General features: G+C 56.1%; 1 protein-coding gene across 3 annotated transcripts; it reads left to right on the top strand.

The window, feature by feature from the left end:
- The first annotated feature begins 4,429 nt into the window (after nucleotides 1–4,429).
- On the top strand, nucleotides 4,430–19,133 carry Fgfr3 (fibroblast growth factor receptor 3). 3 transcript variants are annotated; one of them, XM_032916141.1, is made up of 17 exons: nucleotides 4,430–4,655; nucleotides 9,938–10,207; nucleotides 10,510–10,563; nucleotides 11,893–12,062; nucleotides 12,144–12,267; nucleotides 12,350–12,540; nucleotides 13,418–13,568; nucleotides 14,816–15,006; nucleotides 15,354–15,499; nucleotides 15,712–15,833; nucleotides 15,915–16,025; nucleotides 16,105–16,295; nucleotides 16,412–16,534; nucleotides 16,618–16,688; nucleotides 16,906–17,043; nucleotides 17,175–17,280; nucleotides 17,456–19,133. In XM_032916141.1, exons 1-17 carry the CDS (start codon nucleotides 4,553–4,555, stop codon nucleotides 17,600–17,602), a joined length of 2,409 nt encoding a protein of 802 aa, XP_032772032.1. In that variant the 5' UTR covers nucleotides 4,430–4,552; the 3' UTR covers nucleotides 17,603–19,133. The 3 variants fall into 3 exon arrangements, with proteins under 3 accessions (XP_032772032.1, XP_032772030.1, XP_032772031.1); XM_032916139.1 differs by lacking the exons at nucleotides 4,430–4,655; nucleotides 9,938–10,207; nucleotides 13,418–13,568 and adding an exon at nucleotides 14,261–14,405 and having other exon boundaries at nucleotides 10,509–10,563; nucleotides 14,816–15,012; XM_032916140.1 differs by lacking the exons at nucleotides 4,430–4,655; nucleotides 9,938–10,207 and having other exon boundaries at nucleotides 10,509–10,563; nucleotides 14,816–15,012.
- The last annotated feature ends 972 nt before the right edge of the window (nucleotides 19,134–20,105 follow it).

The following is a 20,105-nucleotide window of genomic DNA, read 5'->3' as shown; positions in this document are numbered from 1 at the left end:
ATTAGCTGAAGGCTTTTGGAATACTTTAATTCCTACTTCATGTTCTTTAAAAATTCCATTATTTGTTATAATGCGCAAATCAGATGTACCTTTTTTTTTTTTTTTTTTTTCGGATCTGGGGACCGAACCCAGGGCCTTGGACTTGCTAGGAAAGCGCTCTCCCCCTGAGTCTAAATCCCCAGCCCCTATGTACCTTTATTTTAATCCTCAAAATATGAGACTAAAATTGAAAGGCAGGAATTACCCATAAATTTTCACATTGCCATTCAAACCTGCACCCCGTTTCTTCTTTGGGGGAACCGGGTCAGGCCAGTCCTCTAAGACAGAGTTCTGAGCCCCTTCCCCATGGTGCTGTACTGGCTTGTGGGCCTATGGGCATACAGGAATGGTGTTTCCCAGTAGCTGGAGGAATGGGGACTCCTGGGAGGAGACGGAGCAGCTCTGGGGCTCCAAAAGCCTTCAGTCCTTCCAGCCAGGCTGTGGAGTCCAGTGAGGCTCAGTTTCCTTTATCCCTTCACTCGGCCTCATGGCAGCTGCCCCTGCCCCTGCTGGAACAGGTAACCCTCCCTGAGTGCAACCTCAGCAGGGTCCCAGGGCTCCCCCTGCCTGGGTTCCAGGCCCACTGTGGCCTATTGCAGCTGCCACCTGCCAGGAACCCTGTGGGTAAGAGGTGAGTTCTTTTTTTTTTTTTTTTTTTTTTTTTTTTTTTCAGAGCTGGGGACCGAACCCAGGGCCTTGTGCTAGCTAGGCAAGCGCTCTACCACTGAGCTAAATCCCCAACCCCAAGAGGTGAGTTCTGATTTCAGGTCTGTCCAGAAGAGCCACCCCTCTACTCCTCCTGGCTGACAGTACCTCACAGCCATTTCCTCAGCCTCAGTCCTGGTCTGGCTGGGCAGGTCAGAGAAGGGCAAATATCAGGCTGCCTACTGACAGCCTGTAGGGATTCCATTCCTGAGCACATGCAGCTGGTGCCCCACCATAGACCCTTTCTCTGTTACCGAGCAGCACAGACCCCAGAAAGCTGAGGCTACCCATCTCTGAGTCCTGAGCTATCCTGACTTGGCCTCTGCCCTTGACTCATTATGACTGAGGAAGACTCCATCTATGCGAGCCTTAGAAAGCTGATGGGTCTCCCAGAAGTGGGCCAGGAGGTGTAGGCACAAAAGGGGACTTTATCATTAGGAGGCCCCCCTGTCATCAGCACCGGCTGTTGGAAGGCTCCAACCTTTGTCCCCTGGGACTCTGCCATGGTCCAAAGAGAACCATCTCCTCAGAGCCTGGTTGCAGTAACAGCCTGGAGTTCAACTGAGGGGCTTGGGATGAAATAGTGGCTAAGTTAGAGGCAGCATCATCCTGCACTGGTGACAGAATGGTGGGCTCAGCCTCATCTTGTGTAGCTCTGCTTCCGAGAAGCAGGTGGACTCCTGCCGAACCCACTGACTTGGGAAGAATCACTTTGTATAAGAAAATCACACTGAAAACGGACCAACCTTCCAGGAATGACATCCTGGTGTCAGGAGCAAGGCAATTGAGCTGCTGCTACTTGGGGCTGGCACACAGGGACCACATGGACATCGACTCCCACAGAATCAGTAGGGTCTTAAAAATGCTGTGCCCCTTTGATGTAAGTGCCACCAGACAGTGGCAGCCATGTTGGAGAGTCTGTAACACTTAGGCCACGTTAGGATGTGCATGATGTCAAGGGACCAGGAACTGCCAGGTGTGTAGTGGGCAGAAGGTAGCTCCCCCAAAGGCAGGTCTGTGTGCTATCTCCTGGGATCCGAGAGTGTGACCTTATTTGGAATAAGAGTCTTGCAAGTATAGCGGCGGGAAGAAGCTTGAGGTGAGGTCATCCTGCACTTTGCGAACGGCTCTAAATCCAACACAAGTGTCCTGTGAAGGTAGAGTCAGAGTCTAGAGTGAGGTGGCCGTAGTCAAAGATGCCTGGAAGCCCCAGAGCTGTATCAGGCAGGAAGAAGCCTCCTCAGGGCCCGCAGCCAGTCCAACTTGACCTCAGACTTCTGTTGTCCTGAATTGGGAAGGTAAATTTTTTTTTTTTTTTTTGAGCTGGGGACCGAACCCAGGGCCTTGCGCTTGCTAGGCAAACGCTCTACCACTGAGCTAAATCCCCAACCCTGGGAAGGTAAATTTAAGACCACCAGATTTTAATTTTAATCTGAGGAGGCTCAAGACCAGAGTGCATTTTGTGAGCCCCACACAGCTAGTTTTTGACCAAGGGGGCTAATTCCCCACACTGCTGCTGCAGTTCAGCAGGGGTCTGCAAGAGCTGGCCGATGTCAGGCCAGAGGCTTGGGGGAGGATCAGAGGAGCAGAAGTACCCTGTCTGGAGTCCTCTTTTCTGCATGTGTCGCCCATTGGAAAACAAGGTAGCTTGAGAGATATATGGTCTGTGGGGCCGTGGGGTTCAGAGAACAGCCAGCAGTGGTCTGAGATTCCTGACTGGGTATTTCTAGCAAGGAGGTCATCTCAGAAATAAAAGAAGTGTTGCCGTTTGGAGGGATGCTCAGCTCCTGGTTGCTGCAGGGCGTGGAGGGTTCTGGTAAATCCTCCAGGCGAAGGGGGTGGATACAGGGGTCAGAGCTCACATTCTGGTTCATTTACTGATAACTAATCTGCCAATAGATTAGGGGAGAATGTCTGCTATGACCCCCTGGGGTGGCATCCTGGGAGAGGGACTGTGGGCAGCTGCCTGGGGGTGTCATGGGAACCCAGGACTGGAGTCTAGCCAGTCTGCAGGGAGGGGTGCTTGGCTAGAGTAGGAGTAACAGTCGGTAGAGCTGCCCAGCTCTTGAGTGGACACGGGATTGCATGAGGGCTCTGGGGGCAGGGCCCTGCTCAGCTCTCTGGGAAAGATAAGAGCGATCAGTGAGCCAGCGAAGTGTTTTCATGGCCCACTTGCCTTTTTTTTTTTTTTTTTTTTTTTTTTTTGACAGTGTAAAGTCCCTCGAGTCACACACAGCCAGACTGGGCAGAAGCACTGAGCCAAGACCCCAGGTATCTGGCTCCCATAGGCCTCATCAGACCTTGTGGAGTTTGAAAATGAGACAAGGCTCCCTGCATTGGGAGGGTAGATACAGAGGCCATCAGTCACAGGGTGGTGTTGGTTGCTGTCACAGAAGTTCTGCCAGGCAGGACCTACAGCTCACCAGCACGATGGGGTGACCAGGTTGATCCTCCAGGGACCAGCTGTCAGTGTGACACTCCCCAGATGGAATGTGTCCCCAAGATGGGTGTGCTGTGCTAGGGCATCTTTAGGCTGGAGTTCAGGCAGCCCTCGGGCAGGGCAGGCTCCCCTACTTTGTATCCTCAGCTCTTCTTGTTATTCTGAGGCTGGGTAAGTTTCTTCCAAACCTGTGTGTTCTTGGGGGAAGTGTGGCTATCATTCCTGAGAAGGATGCGGGCCACTGGTCGGTTTGATAAATACAGCAGCATGTCCTCCTTTTCTAGGGTGCAATCCCTGTGTCTTCCATCATGTAAACTCTGCCCCATCCTTCACTGAAAGGTCTCTTCACACGTTATTTGTCTTCCCAGAATACTGTCGGGCTCTGCATCTAAGCATTTAGCGCTCTTTGCACAGGGTTCAGCTCAGGGGCCGGTTCACTGTGAAGATGCCCTAACACCTGGACCCCCACCGAGGTCAACCCTCTGAGCCCCTGAGCACAGCACTATTGGAGAAGCGTGCTGGTAGACAGTCCTGAGCTCCGCATTGCTTCGAGGGGTCGAGTGTGCGACCCTGGCCTCGCCCGCTCCGCCCCAGCTGGGCTCCCACGCCCTCCGGGACCGCCCGGCGCCCCCGCCTGACCACGCCTCTTCGGATCCCCCGCCCCTTGGCCGCCGGGGAAGGGGAGTGTTCGGGGCGTGGCGGGAGCAGCCCCCCCCCCCCCCGCTGCTGCGCGCCGGGCAGCCCCAGTTCAGTGCGCTGTGGCAGCGGGGGTGGCGGGAGCAGCTGGCGCCGTGCGGTCCGCTCCGGCGAGGGGACTCACCGGTGGGCGGCCGGCCACTGGGACAGAGGAGAGCCTGGAAGAGCCGGCCGAGAACCGAAGCCGGAGCCGCGCGTGGTGAGCTGGGCTCTAGCGGCGGCGGCCAGGTTGGTGTGAAGGACTCCGCTGGCGCTCGGAGGGGCCGGGCGGGCTCAGAAGCAGTCAGGGGGTGCGATGGGCTGGAAGTGGAGCAGTCTGTAAGTGCGGGGAGGCCAGGCAAGGCTCGGGCTTCCCGCTCTGGAAAGTTTGCGGCTACTGCGGCCGTCCTGGGAGGGCTCTGCGGCAACCAGGGAGGGAAGGAGGAGGGAGGAACCGCGGCTGGGAGGAGGCGGCCGGCGCCAGGCAGCCCGGGAGAGCTAGGAGTCGGCGGGCGGGCGGGCGGGGCGGCCGGGGTCCGGACTCAGGAGCGAGGCCGCGCTTCCCCGCTGCCCTCCGGAGTAACTCAGTGTTCTTCTCCTGTAGTCTCCGCAGCGGCGCCGGAGCCGGGCGTGGGGGGTTGCAGCATGCCGGCGCGCACCGCTTGAGGACGCCACGGCCCCAGCTCCGGAGCCATGGTAGTCCCGGCCTGCGTGCTAGTGTTCTGCGTGGCGGTCGTGGCTGGAGTTACTTCCGAGCCTCCCGGTCCAGAGCAGCGAGTTGGGCGGAGAGCGGCAGGTAAGGACGGACCCAAGCTGTTTTTCCGGTAACCGGCCCTGGACTCTAGGGGTTTTGGCATCAGCGAACAGCCCTTGGGTGAGGAAGGGGCATCGGGTTGAGTACTACCACAGGGGCCAGTGCGCCTGGGTTTTGTCCCCCGGCCTGCAGATCGCTGTCAGCTCGGACGCGGCAGTTTATGGGGGTGTCTGTAGGCTGAGAGCCACCACCCAAGTGCGAGGCGTCACGGGGAGCGGTGCGCCGTGGCGGTGGTCCCAGGCCGAGGTGCGTCGGGAAGGCGCGCAAGCTGACTTCCCACGATGCCTATTGTTGCTTCTCGGATTTGAGAGGACGAAAAGTGCCTGGTTGTTGGTTCCGCCATCCTCCCGGAATAGTTCTTGCTCTGCTTCTGCTAAAGGAAGGCTCGACATTGCGGAGTGGATAGTAGTATCTCAGCCAAAGCTCGGCTCTCAGTGTCTCGCATGACAAGGTGACAGCTTCAGTGCCGCCGCTCCCCTCTTATCCCGTACGCTGCCTGAGGGGTCGGTTCCCAGGGACGCGCACGGACCGCCCTGCAGGCCGCACGCTGGGAGATGAGGGGCGGTTGTCCCAGGATCTTGGCACCGCCTAGATAGTCCTCTGGCCGCCAAAGTCCGATGGGACACTGAGTGCCCTCAAACGGGGCTGGAAGCCAAGGATACGAAAAGGAGCCACGGTCCGCTCTGCGTCCCGCGGCCGCCCGGAGGTGCGACGCGCGCGGCCCCCGGCTGTGCCCGGTGGCAGCGTGGCAAAGCAGAGCAGCGGTCTGGCGGGAGGCCGCGCGAAGGGAGGCTTTCGCTCGGTAAGCTGTTGCCCCACCCGAGCTGAGGCCCGAACAGCCGCTCCTTTGTACCTCGGCGGCCACAGACCGCGCATTGATGGCGGCGTTGCCTCTCGGGGAGGTGCGAGTGCGGCGGGCGCAGCGGGAGGAGGCAGATGGCGGTGTGCCCCTCCCGCGCCCCCGCGCCCCTCTCTCCAGCGGCTGCAGCCTCCTGGAACAATGTCATTTTTTTTCTTTTCTTTCTTTCTTTCTTTCTTTTTTTTATGAATGAAAGTGGGCCGGGAGTTTGAATGTGCGTGTCTTTCAGCGGCGTGACAGAGGCGGTCGGGAGGTCAGCGCGCGCTTTTAGCGCCTGCTACGATTGCCTAGCTTCCCGGGCGCCGAATGGCCGGCGGAGGGACCACATTAGCATGTGCATTCAGATGAAGATATTACTCTTTGCGTCGGGTGTCAGTGAGCTCGGGTAGGGGCGGCGGGGCGGAGCGCACATCCTCTCTGTGCTCCAGGCAGTGACGGTGGCCTCCTGGCACGACCCTGCTGCGGGAACCGAAGCTGAGCCAGGCCTCCAGGGATCGGTGGGATGTGCGCCTGCCCTTCACTTCTGAGTTTGAGCTGGTGAGACAGGTAGGGAATTGATAGGCCAATAAACTTAATCCGGTTCCTTAACGAGATGGGCCGGGCTGTAAAAATACAAAGACCTGGTGAAGTTTACAGAGGTCCGGGCTGGCGCTTTCCCTACGAACATAAATTACCAAGCTGGAGCTGGCTGGGGTCAAGGGCTGTGGGGCGGGGCTAGGTCCCAGTCTAACCTGGCCGCCCTTGGTGAGGGAAGCCCTGCTGGTGTGCTTAGTTTGGAGAGAGTAACGTAGGGGGTCCAGAGGTTGACCCCCAGGCCGGCTTGCAGAAGCAGGGCCTTCCTCCTCCCTTGTACCCCACCTTCCCCCGCGCTCGGAAGGCTGGACTTTGAGCCCTGCTGGCCCTCCCGGTGGTTCATTAACCTGGGCTGATCTTAGACCCTGAAGCTTTAGATCTTATATCGAGCCTAGAATCACCTTGTCCCCCCCAGGTCCCAGGTTTCACTTGGGATCTGGAACCCCCCGCCCCCCCCCCCGCTTTTTTTTTCAGTAGCACCTAAAAAGAAAACGAGTTACCCGGGTTAGGGGGTAGATGATGTCTTGGGGAGAGGTGACCTGCCAGGTTGAGAATTTGCTGATCTGTGAACAAAGCCACTTGGGTTTGGGGCCTACCTTGGCTTGGGTACTCCCCTACAACGTAAGTTTCCTCACCTGTCCTGCTAGAGAGGACTGGTAATGGCAGGGTTGTTTTGGGGATTAAACCAGATAATCCCCGGTAAGCCCTCATTAGCCCGCCCAGCCTCTGGATTTTTCTTTCTTTCTGTTTTTTTTTTTTCTATCTTTCTTTCTTGACTTTTATAACAAAGTGTGGAAATTGGAATGTCTTAAGGTGGAATGGTGGGGAGAGGGGAGGAGGAAGACGGGAGACCCTTGGCTTCAGGGCCCTTGGGGCACCCTTCCTTTCGCTTGGGTTATTTTCCTCATACTCCTGGCCATACCTCCCACACCAGCTGTGTTCACTATCAAAGCAGGTGTCGTTCCGATCTGTGTCCTGGTTTTGCTCCAAAGTCCAAGTCCCTGGAGTTATTTAGGGTGACCAACCTCAGACTGGGTCTGGATTTGATGCTGGTTTTGTAGTGTCCTCTTAGTCTCAACAGCAGTGACCAGAGCTATTGAGTCCTCCAGGCAGGGGGTACATCCCTGCTGGTCAGTTATGTTCTCTCTGCATTGTTTGAGTCAAGGAGCTTTAACGTAGGTGCGTCTCACCACCACACTCATTTCTACAGGCTTCAGACACTTAGCTAGGTCTTTCTGGACCTTAGGTCTGCAAGGCACGCCATAGTGGAGGAAACTGAGGCAATCTAGGAGACCCTTGGCCCAGCACAACTTGACTGGGACATGGTGAGCCTATGGTACCCAGGTCCATGTTTGTACCGTGTAGCAATGAGGATAGGGGCTATGGAATCCGTGTGGTAGGGACATTGCCCCCTTAAAGGACACAGCAGAAATACCCATGCTTGTGGGCTGCATTTGGCTCCTTTATTGATGGGGCCTAGGGAGTTAACTCGTGTGTTCCTGGAGGCTGATGGTATAGGAGTTTGCCTGGCCAGTGCTATGCTTCTACTGCCTCAGAATAGGGTCTACTGTATCTTATTCTGCAGTCGTCCCAAGCACTGTCCTTCCTTTGTCCATACCTGACTCAGGCCATAAATTCCCCTCAACTCTGTGGTGGTTGTTGGTGGATATGTTGTTGCCCAAGCACCCCCCCCCCATGTCTGGTTTCATATAGCTCTTAATGGACAAGATGGATGGACAGATCAAAGGTCAGCTCTTTGAGCTGACTGAACCATTCTCCCTCGCCACCCTATACTTCCAGCCATCTCCAAGGTCTGGATTGGGAGCCGCCATGTTCTCTCCCATCTTGGATAAGGTTAAAGCAAATACTTGTGTGAATAGCTTGACCGGTTGTCTTGCCCAGACCAAACTGGAACCAACTGGCTGTTGCCCTTGGGCCAAGGCCTGGCCTGAGGCTATTGACCAGCCTGTTCTTGCTCTTCTGTGGCCAGAGAACTCCAGCAGCTTCCAGCACTGGGTGGTCCCCACAGGGCATGGCAGCGGGATTGGAGAGCTGGAGTCAGGATAGTAGGCCCCTGGCTCTGGAACCTACCTAGGACACCATAAAGCTGCAGGGTTCTGAAGGACGTGAGCTGCATGGATATTTGGGGATATATGGTTCCCTCTGTCTGTCATAGAATCCTGGTGGACTTTGAGCATGTGGGCTGTCTTTGGGATGGACAGAATTGGGCCTAAGGACTGGTGTGGCCAGAGTGGACAGCTGGGCCTCGAATCTAGGCCATGCGTCGGCGGAATGACAAGTGACACTATAGCCAGTCCAGCTGGATCTGAGGAAGGAGGTCTGCTTAGCAGGACCACCCACTCCTGTCCTGGGCCCCGAGCCCAGCTGCCCTGTGATGGGCATTGTCAAGTTCTGGCAGGGGAGCCTGGGGGAGATAGCCCAGCTGGTGGTGTGTCCCCGAGGGCTCCCTATGAGCTGGGCAGCACCTGGGCAGGGGGCAGGTGTATTACCTGTGTCTGCCTAATGGAGGAGCTATGCTACTCCAGTTTCTTAGCCCTCAGGATGGGTGCCTGGCTTCACTTGGCTCATATGGCCATTCTAACAACCCCACCCCACCCCCAAACCTGGTCCTCATTTGTGAAGCGGGGGTCCCATGTCTTCAGCCACCCTATAAGCTCATATGGGTCTCTCTAGTCCACTGACTAGAGAGAGACCTAAGAGACCAGAATGGTATCCTTTTTAAAAAAAGATCTATGTATATGTATATGTATATGTATATGTATATGTATATGTATATACCATAGCTGTCTTCAAACACACCAGAAGAGGGCATTGGATTCTATTGTGAGTGGTTGCTGGGAATTGAACTCAGGGCCTTTGGAAGAGCAGTCAGTGCTCTTAACCCCGGAGCCACCTCTCCAGCTGGAGAATAGTGTCCTTAATGTCTGTCTGTCATATTTTCCTAGCTGGCTGCTAAGTGAGATGGGCATGTAAGTTGCAAGGCATGGACTGTCCGAGGATCCCCCAGCTGGTGTACTTCCGCCCCTGGTTAGACATGCACAGCTCCCACAGACAGCAGCCCTATGGTGTATGCAAGCAAGAGCTGCCCACCCATGTTCTTACATGATCTTGTGGTGTTCGCTCTCTTTTATTTTGACTTTATTTTTGGAACCGTCTCAGACTGGTCTTGAGCTTGTGGCAATCCTCCTGCCTCAGCCTTCTGAGTGTGCGAGCCACCATACCTAGCTTTCTCTTTCCTGTTGTTAAAGTATGTTCTGTTCCCTGGCTGTCCATCCAAACTGGTTTAGAAGCCAAGATGAGGGTTGGGTGCAAAGAGGGCTCTGAAAGGGCTCCCTATTCTTTCTCTGAGCTTTGAGCCAAAGGCCAGGGAAGGACAGCCTGTCTCCAACCTGCTTTTGTGTTGCCTTCCTGTGAGCTAAGGACTGATTTTACATTTCCAAATGGTGGAGGGATCAGAGGAAGAAGAACGGTGACTTTTTTGTGGTACTGGGGATGAGCTTGGGGCTTCAGGCATTTCGGGCAGGTGTTGCACCCCAGAGCTGTCCGAAACCCTCCTTGGCACCTTAAGGTGACTTAGGTATTAGGGTGGCTGTGCCTCTTCCACCTCGTCTTTGGGAGACAGCTTCCTCCTACAGGGCAGAGCCAGCAACCTTAGCACAGACCATTGGCAGACCGGATGCCCCCAGGCTCCAGGAGCGCATCCCTCACTTACCTACTACAGCCTTTGCTAGTGTGTTCGCCAAGTAACGTGTTGGGCCCCCTGCATGCTGCTTTGGAGACCCTGTGTCATAGTTTACCGTTTCTTCCACAGAGGTTCCAGGGCCTGAACCTAGCCAGCAGGAGCAGGTGGCCTTCGGCAGTGGGGACACCGTGGAGCTGAGCTGCCATCCGCCTGGAGGTGTCCCCACAGGCCCCACTGTCTGGGCTAAGGACGGTGCGGGGCTGGTGGCCTCCCACCGTATCCTGGTGGGGCCTCAGAGGCTTCAAGTGCTAAACGCCACCCATGAGGATGCGGGGGTCTACAGCTGCCAGCAGCGGCTAACCCGGCGTGTGCTGTGCCACTTCAGCGTGCGCGTGACAGGTAAGTGCTTGGTGGGTGGGGCTGCAAGGTGTGCCGAACAGCTGTACAGCCAGGGACATCGGGACACTCCTGGGCAGGGTGGCTGCATCATCCTTGGGCTAAGAGTGCCCCTGGCTGTTGACAGAAAGGAGGGGGTACCCCTAAGTAGGCGCCTTCTGAAAAAATGGCCTTGTGAAGACAGGACCCCAAGGGGAGGAGGAGCAGTGGGCCCTGAAGGGTGGAGAGCAGTGGAACTCAGGAATGGGAAGCAGCAGGTCTTTGGATATAGGGGTGTCACAGAACCCCCCACTTGTAACTTGCAGATGCTCCGTCCTCAGGAGATGACGAAGATGGGGAGGACGTGGCTGAAGACACAGGTGAGAGAGCCTAGGCACACGCTGAGCTGCTGGGGCTGGGATGCCTCTCTGGTGGTTTGATGGGAACACCGCCATAGGTGGGTAGACCAGGAAACAGTGCCCAGGAGCAGGAGCTCAGATTGTTGCTGAGGACAGGTAGATCCAGGGATTGAGGGCACTAGTGGTTGTTGGTTCAGGGCTGCAGGAGGGGACAGTGGCTGTGCCATGCTGAGGTACCCATCGTAAAGAGGGCATCGCAGAGGGAATGTGTGTGTGTGTGGCTATAACTTGGAGACTAGGTTATTTGGACTGAGTACTTGGACCACTCGGAGACGTCTGGGGAAGAGTGGACAAGGTGTTGAGAGCAGTCAAACAGAATTTATGGGAAAATAGGGACGAGTCTGTGTGGGGGCAAGGAGAGTGGGTATAGGGACGTGTAAGAGATTTTAGAGTGGAATCTACATAGGAATCTAGCAGTGACACCAACTGAGGCTACTGTCCTGAGGAGTTGTTTGGCTTCTCATTTCCCTTTTCCCTTTGGCTACCAGGTGGCTCAGAGCAAGATTTCTAACCCAGTTGCCCCCTGCCCCCGGCTCCCGCCCCAGCCACATTATGTGGCCTTGTTCTTGGTTTGTGTGTGCTCTGCCTTCCTGGCTTATCTAGGCTGTATTTGGTGCTTACACCCGATATGGGCTTGGGCTGAGGTGACTGAAGGATCACCTTCTGGACCTTGCTGGTGGTGGGCATCATGAGGTCACTGCTGGCCACCCTGGGAGCCTGGGAGGGCAGCCCAGCCTGGAGGGGCCCCTGGGCAGCATAGGCAGACTGTTCTCTCTTCCCCTGCACAGTGGCCCCTCCGCCCGCAGATGCACATGGTCCTCTGAAGAGTATAGTGAGGTCACTGCAGAAGGGCCCTGCCTCCCTCTTCTGTCCCGGATCCCTGCTCTGTCCCTCAGCTGCCTCAGGAGTCCCAGCAGGGTGGCTTTCTCCACCCAGCCCAGAGGAATCAGCGCTCAGTGTGGGGAAGCACAGCCTGGGCACTGCAGAGGCTAGCTCGCTCGGTTTTGAGGACTGGTGGGATGACCTGGCCTAGCTGCCTCCCAGGATCTGCATCCTACTGGGGTCCACCTTCTGGGGACCTCCACCTGTGAGCCTGCACCAAAGGGCAAAGAGAGGATATATTCAAACCTGAGAGTAGGGCAAGTTTAAGTGCAGCGTCGAGGCTCGGGGAGAGCCCGTTCAGGGAAAGCAGAGGACAATACCTAAGGGGAAACAGGATAGAGCTGTGAACAGGCAGGGAAAGTTCTGGAAGGCACTGATTACAGCTGTTACGGGCACTTCTGCCATCAGGGGCTCCTTACTGGACTCGACCAGAGCGTATGGATAAGAAACTGCTGGCCGTGCCAGCTGCAAACACTGTACGCTTCCGCTGCCCAGCTGCCGGCAACCCCACCCCCTCCATCTCCTGGCTGAAGAACGGCAAAGAATTCCGAGGGGAGCACCGCATTGGGGGCATCAAGGTAGGTCTGGGAAAGGGCACTGGACGAGGGGCTTGGAGACAAGGTCTAGCCTGCGTGTACTCACGGATTAACTACCCGCAGCTCCGGCACCAGCAGTGGAGCTTGGTCATGGAAAGTGTGGTGCCCTCTGACCGCGGCAACTACACCTGCGTGGTTGAGAACAAGTTTGGCAGCATCCGGCAGACGTACACCCTGGATGTGCTGGGTGAGGGCCAGGCTGGGTGGCTAAGGCAGGGCATCCCTGGGCCCCTTAGCCCGACGCCCCCTGACCTGATTGCCTCTTGCAGAGCGCTCCCCACACCGGCCCATCCTGCAGGCTGGGCTGCCGGCCAACCAGACAGCCGTTCTGGGCAGCGACGTGGAGTTCCACTGCAAGGTGTACAGCGACGCACAGCCACACATCCAGTGGCTGAAGCATGTGGAGGTGAATGGCAGCAAGGTGGGCCCTGACGGCACGCCCTACGTCACTGTACTCAAGGTAGGTGCTAATGCCAGCTGGTGGCTGGGTGGCTGGGTGGCTTGGTGGGTGATTCAGCTGGGGCTGCCCTGGCCTTGGTCCATACGCGTCCAAGGGATATGTTGGGATTTACCTAGGTGTTGGAGCTTCTGTGAGAAGGGGCAGTTTCGTCCCAGTGCATGTCACCTGCTCTGAGCTCTAGGCAGGCTCTGTGTTACTTGTACCATGGGACTTGGCTCCAAGGGCTGAGCCTGCAGAAGTCTTCTCTTGGGTGACAGTTATGGTGGCCCAGGACAGGAGGATGAACCCTCTGGACCCCAGGGGACTGGCTAGACACTCTCCAGCTGGCCTGGGTTGGCCGGTGTCATCTGCTTGCATATAGCACTGGCCCTGTCCTGCCCTCCCTCAGACTGTACCCCAGTCAGGACTTTGCCACATTGGAAGCCCAAAGAAAACAGTTGTTGAGAGACAAGGAGGTCTGGTTGGGGAGGGGACCAGGCACACAGTTGGAACGGGAATCCCGGCTGCTGAGAAAGAGGCCACTGGGGTGCCTCTCACCATGGGTGTGGATGTTCATGAGAATAAGCTGGTGGCCCTAAAATGACCCGTGGGGTGGGGGCGTTTAGAGGCTGTGGGTTACAGGTTTTCTCTCTCCTCCTCTACTCTCTGTATGTGTGTGTGTGTAAGCATGTCCGTGTAGCTGTGGTGGCAGACATGGAGGGAAGGCCTCTTTCTGAAGCCATGCCTTACCCTGCCATGATGTGCCTCCTCCCCAGGCAGCTTTCCGGGTGCTGCCCAGCCCCCCAGCCCGTCTTTGGGGTCCCTTGCCCTGCCTCATCCTCACGTCCTTCTGGAGCTGGCTCGGGGTGTGCCTGAGCCCAGTCTCTTGTCCCCGCAGTCCTGGATCAGTGAGAATGTGGAGGCAGACGCACGCCTCCGCCTGGCCAATGTGTCGGAGCGGGACGGGGGCGAGTACCTCTGTCGAGCCACCAATTTCATAGGCGTGGCCGAGAAGGCCTTTTGGCTTCGTGTTCACGGGCCCCAAGCAGGTAACAACTCTGTCCCATGCCTGCCTGGCACGCTGAGCTCCAGCTCCAATGCCCCAGCCGTGCACCTGCCTGCATGCCCTGCACGACCCGTCCTGCTTGATCTGCCTGTGGCTCCAACTCTACCTGTGATGCCTCAACAATACTGGTTGCCCCCAGTCACCGCTGACTGACCGTCTGCTTCCAAGCCCCCTCCCCCAAGGCCTGTGCTGTCCTCTTGCGTCCCTCACTTGCAAGCTTAGAAGATCTTTAGAGCCTGTTAGGGGCCACGTCCTGCGTGCGCTGTGTGAGAGCATCGACCTTGCACCCATCCCTGGCTGGCTGATGCCTTGTGGCTTCCCATCTGGTCCATCTGTCTGCCCGTCCTTTCATCTGCATCTCCCCTATTTCTGCACTAACTCTGCATGCGGCCTTTGTGTGGCACTGTGCTGCCCACCTGCCTGTTGCTCACCTTGGGACAGAGGACTCGCCACTGGTGGAGGGACTGGCTTCAGGCTCAGTGCCTCGGTGCAGGAGGCAGAGGGCCCTGGGCCTCCGTGGCTGTGGCAGGGCCATGGTGGTGGCCAAGGTTGTGGTGGTGGCGGCGGCGTTGGCGTTTTCCTTGCAGCCTGGCTGGATCATCTCCATGTGGACTGCTGTGGTACCCAAAGGGAGGTGTTGGCACTCGTCTGTCGCGCTCTGTTCTTTCTTTGTAGACTGCAGGCGCTAACACCACCGACAGGGAGCTAGAGGTTCTGTCCTTGCACAATGTCACCTTTGAGGATGCGGGGGAGTACACCTGCCTGGCGGGCAATTCTATCGGGTTTTCCCATCACTCTGCGTGGCTGGTGGTGCTGCCAGGTACTGGCTTCTGCTGCTGCTCACGCTGCACCTGTCTTCTTGGGGTGCTGTCTCAGGACATGCCAAAGCTGCCAGGGACTGCGGCCGGGGGGTGGGCTTATGGCTGCCCATCCTGTGAAACTCACCCAGGCCTTGTGCTTGGTATGGGAACATGAACCTGCCCCATCTTGGTCCTGCAAGGGCCTCTTCGTTCTCTAGCGGGGCTTCCCCTACAGTCCTGATCTGAGCTCTGGCATTTCCTGGGTGCCTGGGTAGCGGTGTGGGTGCTCCTGGCTCTGCTGGGCTTCTCTCCTGGGTGTGGTCCCTGCTGACTCTCCTCAGATGTCCCTCCCGCACTGGGACCTGTGGTTCTGGCCAGAGGGGAAAGTTTGAAAAGGCTGGATGAGGCCCCAAAGTTTGTATCTTTGCAGCCGAGGAGGAGCTGATGGAAGCTGATGAGGCTGGCAGCGTGTACGCAGGTGTCCTCAGCTACGGGGTGGGCTTCTTCCTCTTCATCCTGGTGGTGGCGGCAGTGACGCTCTGCCGCCTGCGCAGTCCCCCAAAGAAGGGCCTGGGCTCGCCCACCGTGCACAAGGTCTCTCGCTTCCCGCTTAAGCGACAGGTAACAGAAAGTAGATACCAGGTTTTGAGCTCCCTGTCCTGCCTTGAGTCTCCTAGAGTCCCAGCAGGGCCTGGGGCCTGCCTGAGACAGACCTCTCTGTGGTTGGGTGGGCTCGTACCTCCTTATCTCTGATCTCCATGTGGGGTTCAAGTTACTCTGGGGGGCAGCCCGTTTTTAGTTGCCTTCAGTTACCACCGTGTAGAAGTCAGAGCAGCCAGCCCCTTTCTTGGCCCCAGGCCTTGCCTCATAGACTTGACCTTGCCATCCCGGAGGCTCCAGCACCCCACCCCTTTCCCAATGCCCAGCCCACGTTGTGTGGTACCAACCTGTCCTGATGACCCAAGCAGGTGTCCTTGGAATCTAATTCCTCTATGAACTCCAACACACCTCTCGTCCGGATTGCCCGGCTGTCCTCAGGAGAAGGTCCTGTCCTGGCCAATGTTTCTGAACTTGAGCTGCCTGCTGACCCCAAGTGGGAGCTATCCAGGACCCGGTCAGTGGTGGTGAGGGACAATGTGTACTTGGTCGGGGTTCTGGGGTTGGGGGCTAGGTGGCTACCGGGCAGGGGCCTGTTAGAGGTATTCCTGAGGTACTCCAGGGTGAGGTTTGAGAAGGGGTCATTCTTAGTTTTTATGAGCAAATGCCCCTAGGGCTTCTGAGATAATGAGGGTTGGATACACACTCACTGCCTGTTTCTGTGGCCAGGCTGACACTCGGTAAGCCTCTTGGAGAAGGCTGCTTTGGACAGGTTGTCATGGCAGAAGCTATTGGCATTGACAAGGACCGCACTGCCAAGCCTGTCACCGTGGCCGTGAAGATGCTGAAAGGTGAGGAGGGTGGGCGGGGGAGTAAAGAGGAACACTTGAGGGCTATGGGGCCATCCACTGACACCCCCATTCCCGGCACAGATGATGCCACTGACAAGGACCTGTCGGACCTGGTGTCTGAGATGGAGATGATGAAAATGATTGGCAAGCACAAGAACATCATTAACCTGTTGGGGGCCTGCACCCAGGGTGGTAGGTCAGGGGTAGGTGGGCATGCTGCTGGAGGGGGCTCCGGGGTCTCACGGCATCTCTAAGGTGCCTGTGCTCCCAGGGCCCCTGTATGTGCTGGTGGAGTATGCAGCCAAGGGCAACCTGCGAGAGTTCCTTCGGGCACGGCGGCCTCCAGGCATGGACTACTCCTTTGATGCCTGCAGGCTGCCAGAGGAACAGCTCACCTGCAAGGACCTGGTGTCCTGTGCCTACCAGGTGGCACGGGGCATGGAGTATTTGGCTTCCCAGAAGGTGGGTAGAGACAGCGCCCAGGGCCGGTGGGGGCCTCTCTGAATGGAAGACCCGGTGACAAGCTTGCCTAGGCTGGGGAGGGGTCGGCTTAGCCCAGGTTCCTTTTGTCTCCTCAGTGTATTCACAGAGACCTGGCTGCCAGAAACGTGCTGGTGACTGAGGACAACGTGATGAAGATTGCGGACTTTGGCCTGGCCCGAGATGTGCACAACCTGGATTACTACAAGAAAACCACAAATGTGAGCACTGCTCCTGCATGGTTGGGGTGTAGGGTCCCACCAGGAGGCCCCACCCGAGAGCCAACACCTCTCCCTCTGCCCAGGGCCGGCTACCTGTGAAGTGGATGGCACCAGAGGCCCTTTTTGACCGAGTCTACACCCACCAGAGTGATGTATGTGTCCCCCCACGTGGGATGGGGGGGTAGGGAGATGGGACATGAGTGGCACTTTTGCAGCCTTCGGGGTCCTGGTTCTCTCATTGGGCCACAAGCACAGCCCTGGCTTCTCCTTATCCTGGTGCCCCACTTTGCCTATCGGTGGAGTGTCCTGGTGCAGGGCTGCTATGGTAATGCACCAGGAGTAACGGGCTTTTTGTCCTCACTCTCCTGCAGCTGGTCCTTTGGTGTCCTCCTCTGGGAGATCTTTACGCTGGGTGGGTCACCATATCCTGGCATCCCAGTGGAAGAGCTTTTCAAGCTGTTGAAAGAAGGCCACCGCATGGACAAGCCAGCCAACTGCACACATGACCTGTGAGCCTTGCTCATCCCTCTACCGAGTCCCTGGGGTGGCAGGATTCCTACCAGGGCCCTTGGGATGGGTAGGGGTGCAATGAGGAGGGAATGGGCAGCAGGCCAGGGACCCATAGCTGTACTTGCCACAGGTACATGATCATGCGGGAATGTTGGCACGCAGTGCCTTCACAGAGGCCCACCTTCAAGCAGTTGGTAGAGGATTTAGACCGCATCCTCACGGTGACATCAACTGACGTAAGTGTCACTCAGTCCTGCCCTCCCTGTGGCTGCCTTGCTTACTGTGGGTATTGCTCCTTAGAGTTCCAGTGGAGGGACTAGCCTTTAGGGGGCATAGTCTGAACATAGATGGTGTGGGATAGAAGGGGGTGCAGGCTAAGGGATGATCCTGACAGCCTTGTCCACCAAACAGGAGTACTTGGACCTCTCGGTGCCATTTGAACAGTACTCGCCAGGTGGCCAAGATACTCCTAGCTCCAGCTCGTCCGGGGACGACTCTGTGTTCACCCATGACCTGCTACCCCCAGGCCCACCCAGCAATGGGGGACCTCGGACGTGAAGGGCCGACAGTCCCACAGACCAAGCCCCAGCCAATGTTTACGCGGACCCTAGCCCGCCCTGCTACTGCTGGTGTGCAGTGGACCCTAGTCAGCCCAGTGCAATGGGCCAGCAATAGACAAGACTTCCTGCGTGTTTATCCTTGGCTCCTGGGTGCAGAGGCCCCTGGGGAACATGCACTGCTGTAGAATGATCTCCTGACTGGCCAGGGCCAGGAGCACCAAATGAGAATGTAAGAGGCTCCCCCCGTGTGACAGTGGGGTTCTGGCTTCCTCACTCCCACTGCTACCTTACAGGGACCGTTGTAGAGAGGGCTGGACTCCATGTCCAGGGTGGGCCTTGGCCTTTTTGGTGCCCAAAGCTGAGCCTGTAGGGAGGCTCTGCCTCTTATATGTGGCAAGCCTCTCTCCTACATGGCACCTTGTGCCTGGGGTGAGTCATAGCTCGACACCTCCAGGCTGCCCGCTTCCCATCCTGTCCCTCAAATTACGGGTACCTGAAGGGGGGGCGGCCATAACTTCTATCAGAAAGGTTTATTCCAGAGGAAAATGTACATTTATATAAATAGATGTTGTGTATGATATATATAGATATATACATACATATATATAAGAATATCTATATGGAAAAAGGCAAAGCTGAGGCCCAAGGGAGCAAGACACCCCATGGGGCTCACCAGTGAGATGGCACAGGCAGGCCGAGAAGCAGGGGCCTTTTCTGGCACTGCAGTGTTGTTTGTATCTGGACCTGTATATTTGTAAAGCTATTTATCAACCCTCGGAGCTCCAGTCCCCGACCCCAGGTTCATAGCGTTTAGTCCCAGGGTATTGCAGAAATTTTAAGTTGTAACTTATTAACAGCTGAAGAGGTTTATGCTGAATCTAGGGAGTTGCTGAGAACGTGCGTCTGGCCTCCCACCAAGGCTGGACGTGGCCCCGTGGAGCTTGAGCGACTCTCCTAGTTAGCCATGGCTCCAGTGAACATTTTTTTTTTTTTTATTTTGTTTCCTTTGGCCCTCTTTTGTGGGGGATTAGATTATATAGGGACTTTCTTTAGAAGATTTTTAAAGATTTCAAGGTGAACTGGTATTTTTCATACAGATTATTCTAATTGTTATGTGTTCCAGGCAGGGGCCTGTGCCCAGGGAGGGGCTAGCCCTGCAAAGAAGGTTCAGATGTTAATGGATGTCTGTTACAAGTTTATCCATCTATAATTTATTGAGTTTTTACAAGTTGTTTTGCTGTAGGCTTAACACTTCCTATGAAGTGATCCTAGACTTTTTATAGCCTAGACTGTTACCTTTCAAAGCTTGGGAGAGAGTGCTGAATGCAATTTTGTTACGGTTTGTACTGTTACTGGGCCCTAGGCTTGGGTGGCTGTCCCTTGCCTGTCAGCCAGCAGGGTCAGGACAGTGGCTCAGGGTGACTTTCTTGGGGCCTAGCATATGGTTTTTCAGCCCACACTGGCAAATGTGGTTTTGTTAACACAGCCAACTTACTTTCCAAAAAATAAAGATAACTGGTTCTGATATCCATGAGTGCCTTGCTTTTTGTTGTGAGACCTGTACATCTGTGTGTCCTTGTTGCCTGTGGGGACAGGTTCTGAGGTATGTCCCAGGGGAGGAGGGATAATAGCGCTTGGGGATTCAGCAGCCTTGGGCTGGTCCCTAGAAGGTATTGGTCCCAGGCTCCAAAGGGGCTGTCTTTGCTTTTCCTTCTCAGGGTAAGGGCAGCTGGACTCAGGGGTGCCTTCCTGTGGCCCAAAGTGGCAGGCTGCTTAGGGTTACCAGAGTCTAGAGGTGCCAAGGACAGGATGCAAGGAAGTTGTGTCCATAGAGGGGACCATGGATATGTATGTGGAGGAAATGTTCTGGGTCTCTTCAGTCCCCTAACTGCCCTGACGGGAGGTATCTCATGAGAACAGAGGGTGCTTACTTACATTTGAAAGTCCTCTGGGGGAAAGGCAGGTAGCCAAACCCCTGGTTTAAGCAATCTACACTGGGCCAGGCATGGTGTAGGCAATCTCTGAGTGTAAGGCAAAGCTGGTCTACGTAATGAGTTCCAGGACAACGCAGAGAGAACTTAGTGTTTCCTTCCTACATCCATTTTGTCTGTTGTACTTTCTAACCTTGGGAGAAGACCTGAGGGCTGAATGAATTTCATCCCTTGCTAGGATCGGGTCCACCTTCTAGGTGAGGGGATTTATGACTGGAGTCTTGGCTCTAGACTGAAAGAGGAGCTTAAGGATCTTTGGGGAGGTACCAGGTTTTAGGGGAAACTATAGGCCTTGGCTAGTGTTGCTGTTGGTCACCCTCGGCAACTTCTTGAGGGGCACCAGACAGTTTCAGGGACTCAGAGCCACACATATGATAGTGACTGTGCAGAAGGCAGCTAAAGGATCTAACTAAAGCCCGAAGAACAGCATGTGTGCATATACGAGCACAAGTGTGCAAGTATATGTAGGGCGTGGCACCAGGAGGATGGCATTTTTAATCCCTGAAACCC

The sequence above is a fragment of the Rattus rattus genome, chromosome 11 (genome assembly GCF_011064425.1).
Source record: "Rattus rattus isolate New Zealand chromosome 11, Rrattus_CSIRO_v1, whole genome shotgun sequence".
NCBI classification, from domain to species: domain Eukaryota; kingdom Metazoa; phylum Chordata; class Mammalia; order Rodentia; family Muridae; genus Rattus; species Rattus rattus.
This window is presented reverse-complemented; position numbering and strand designations above follow the sequence as displayed.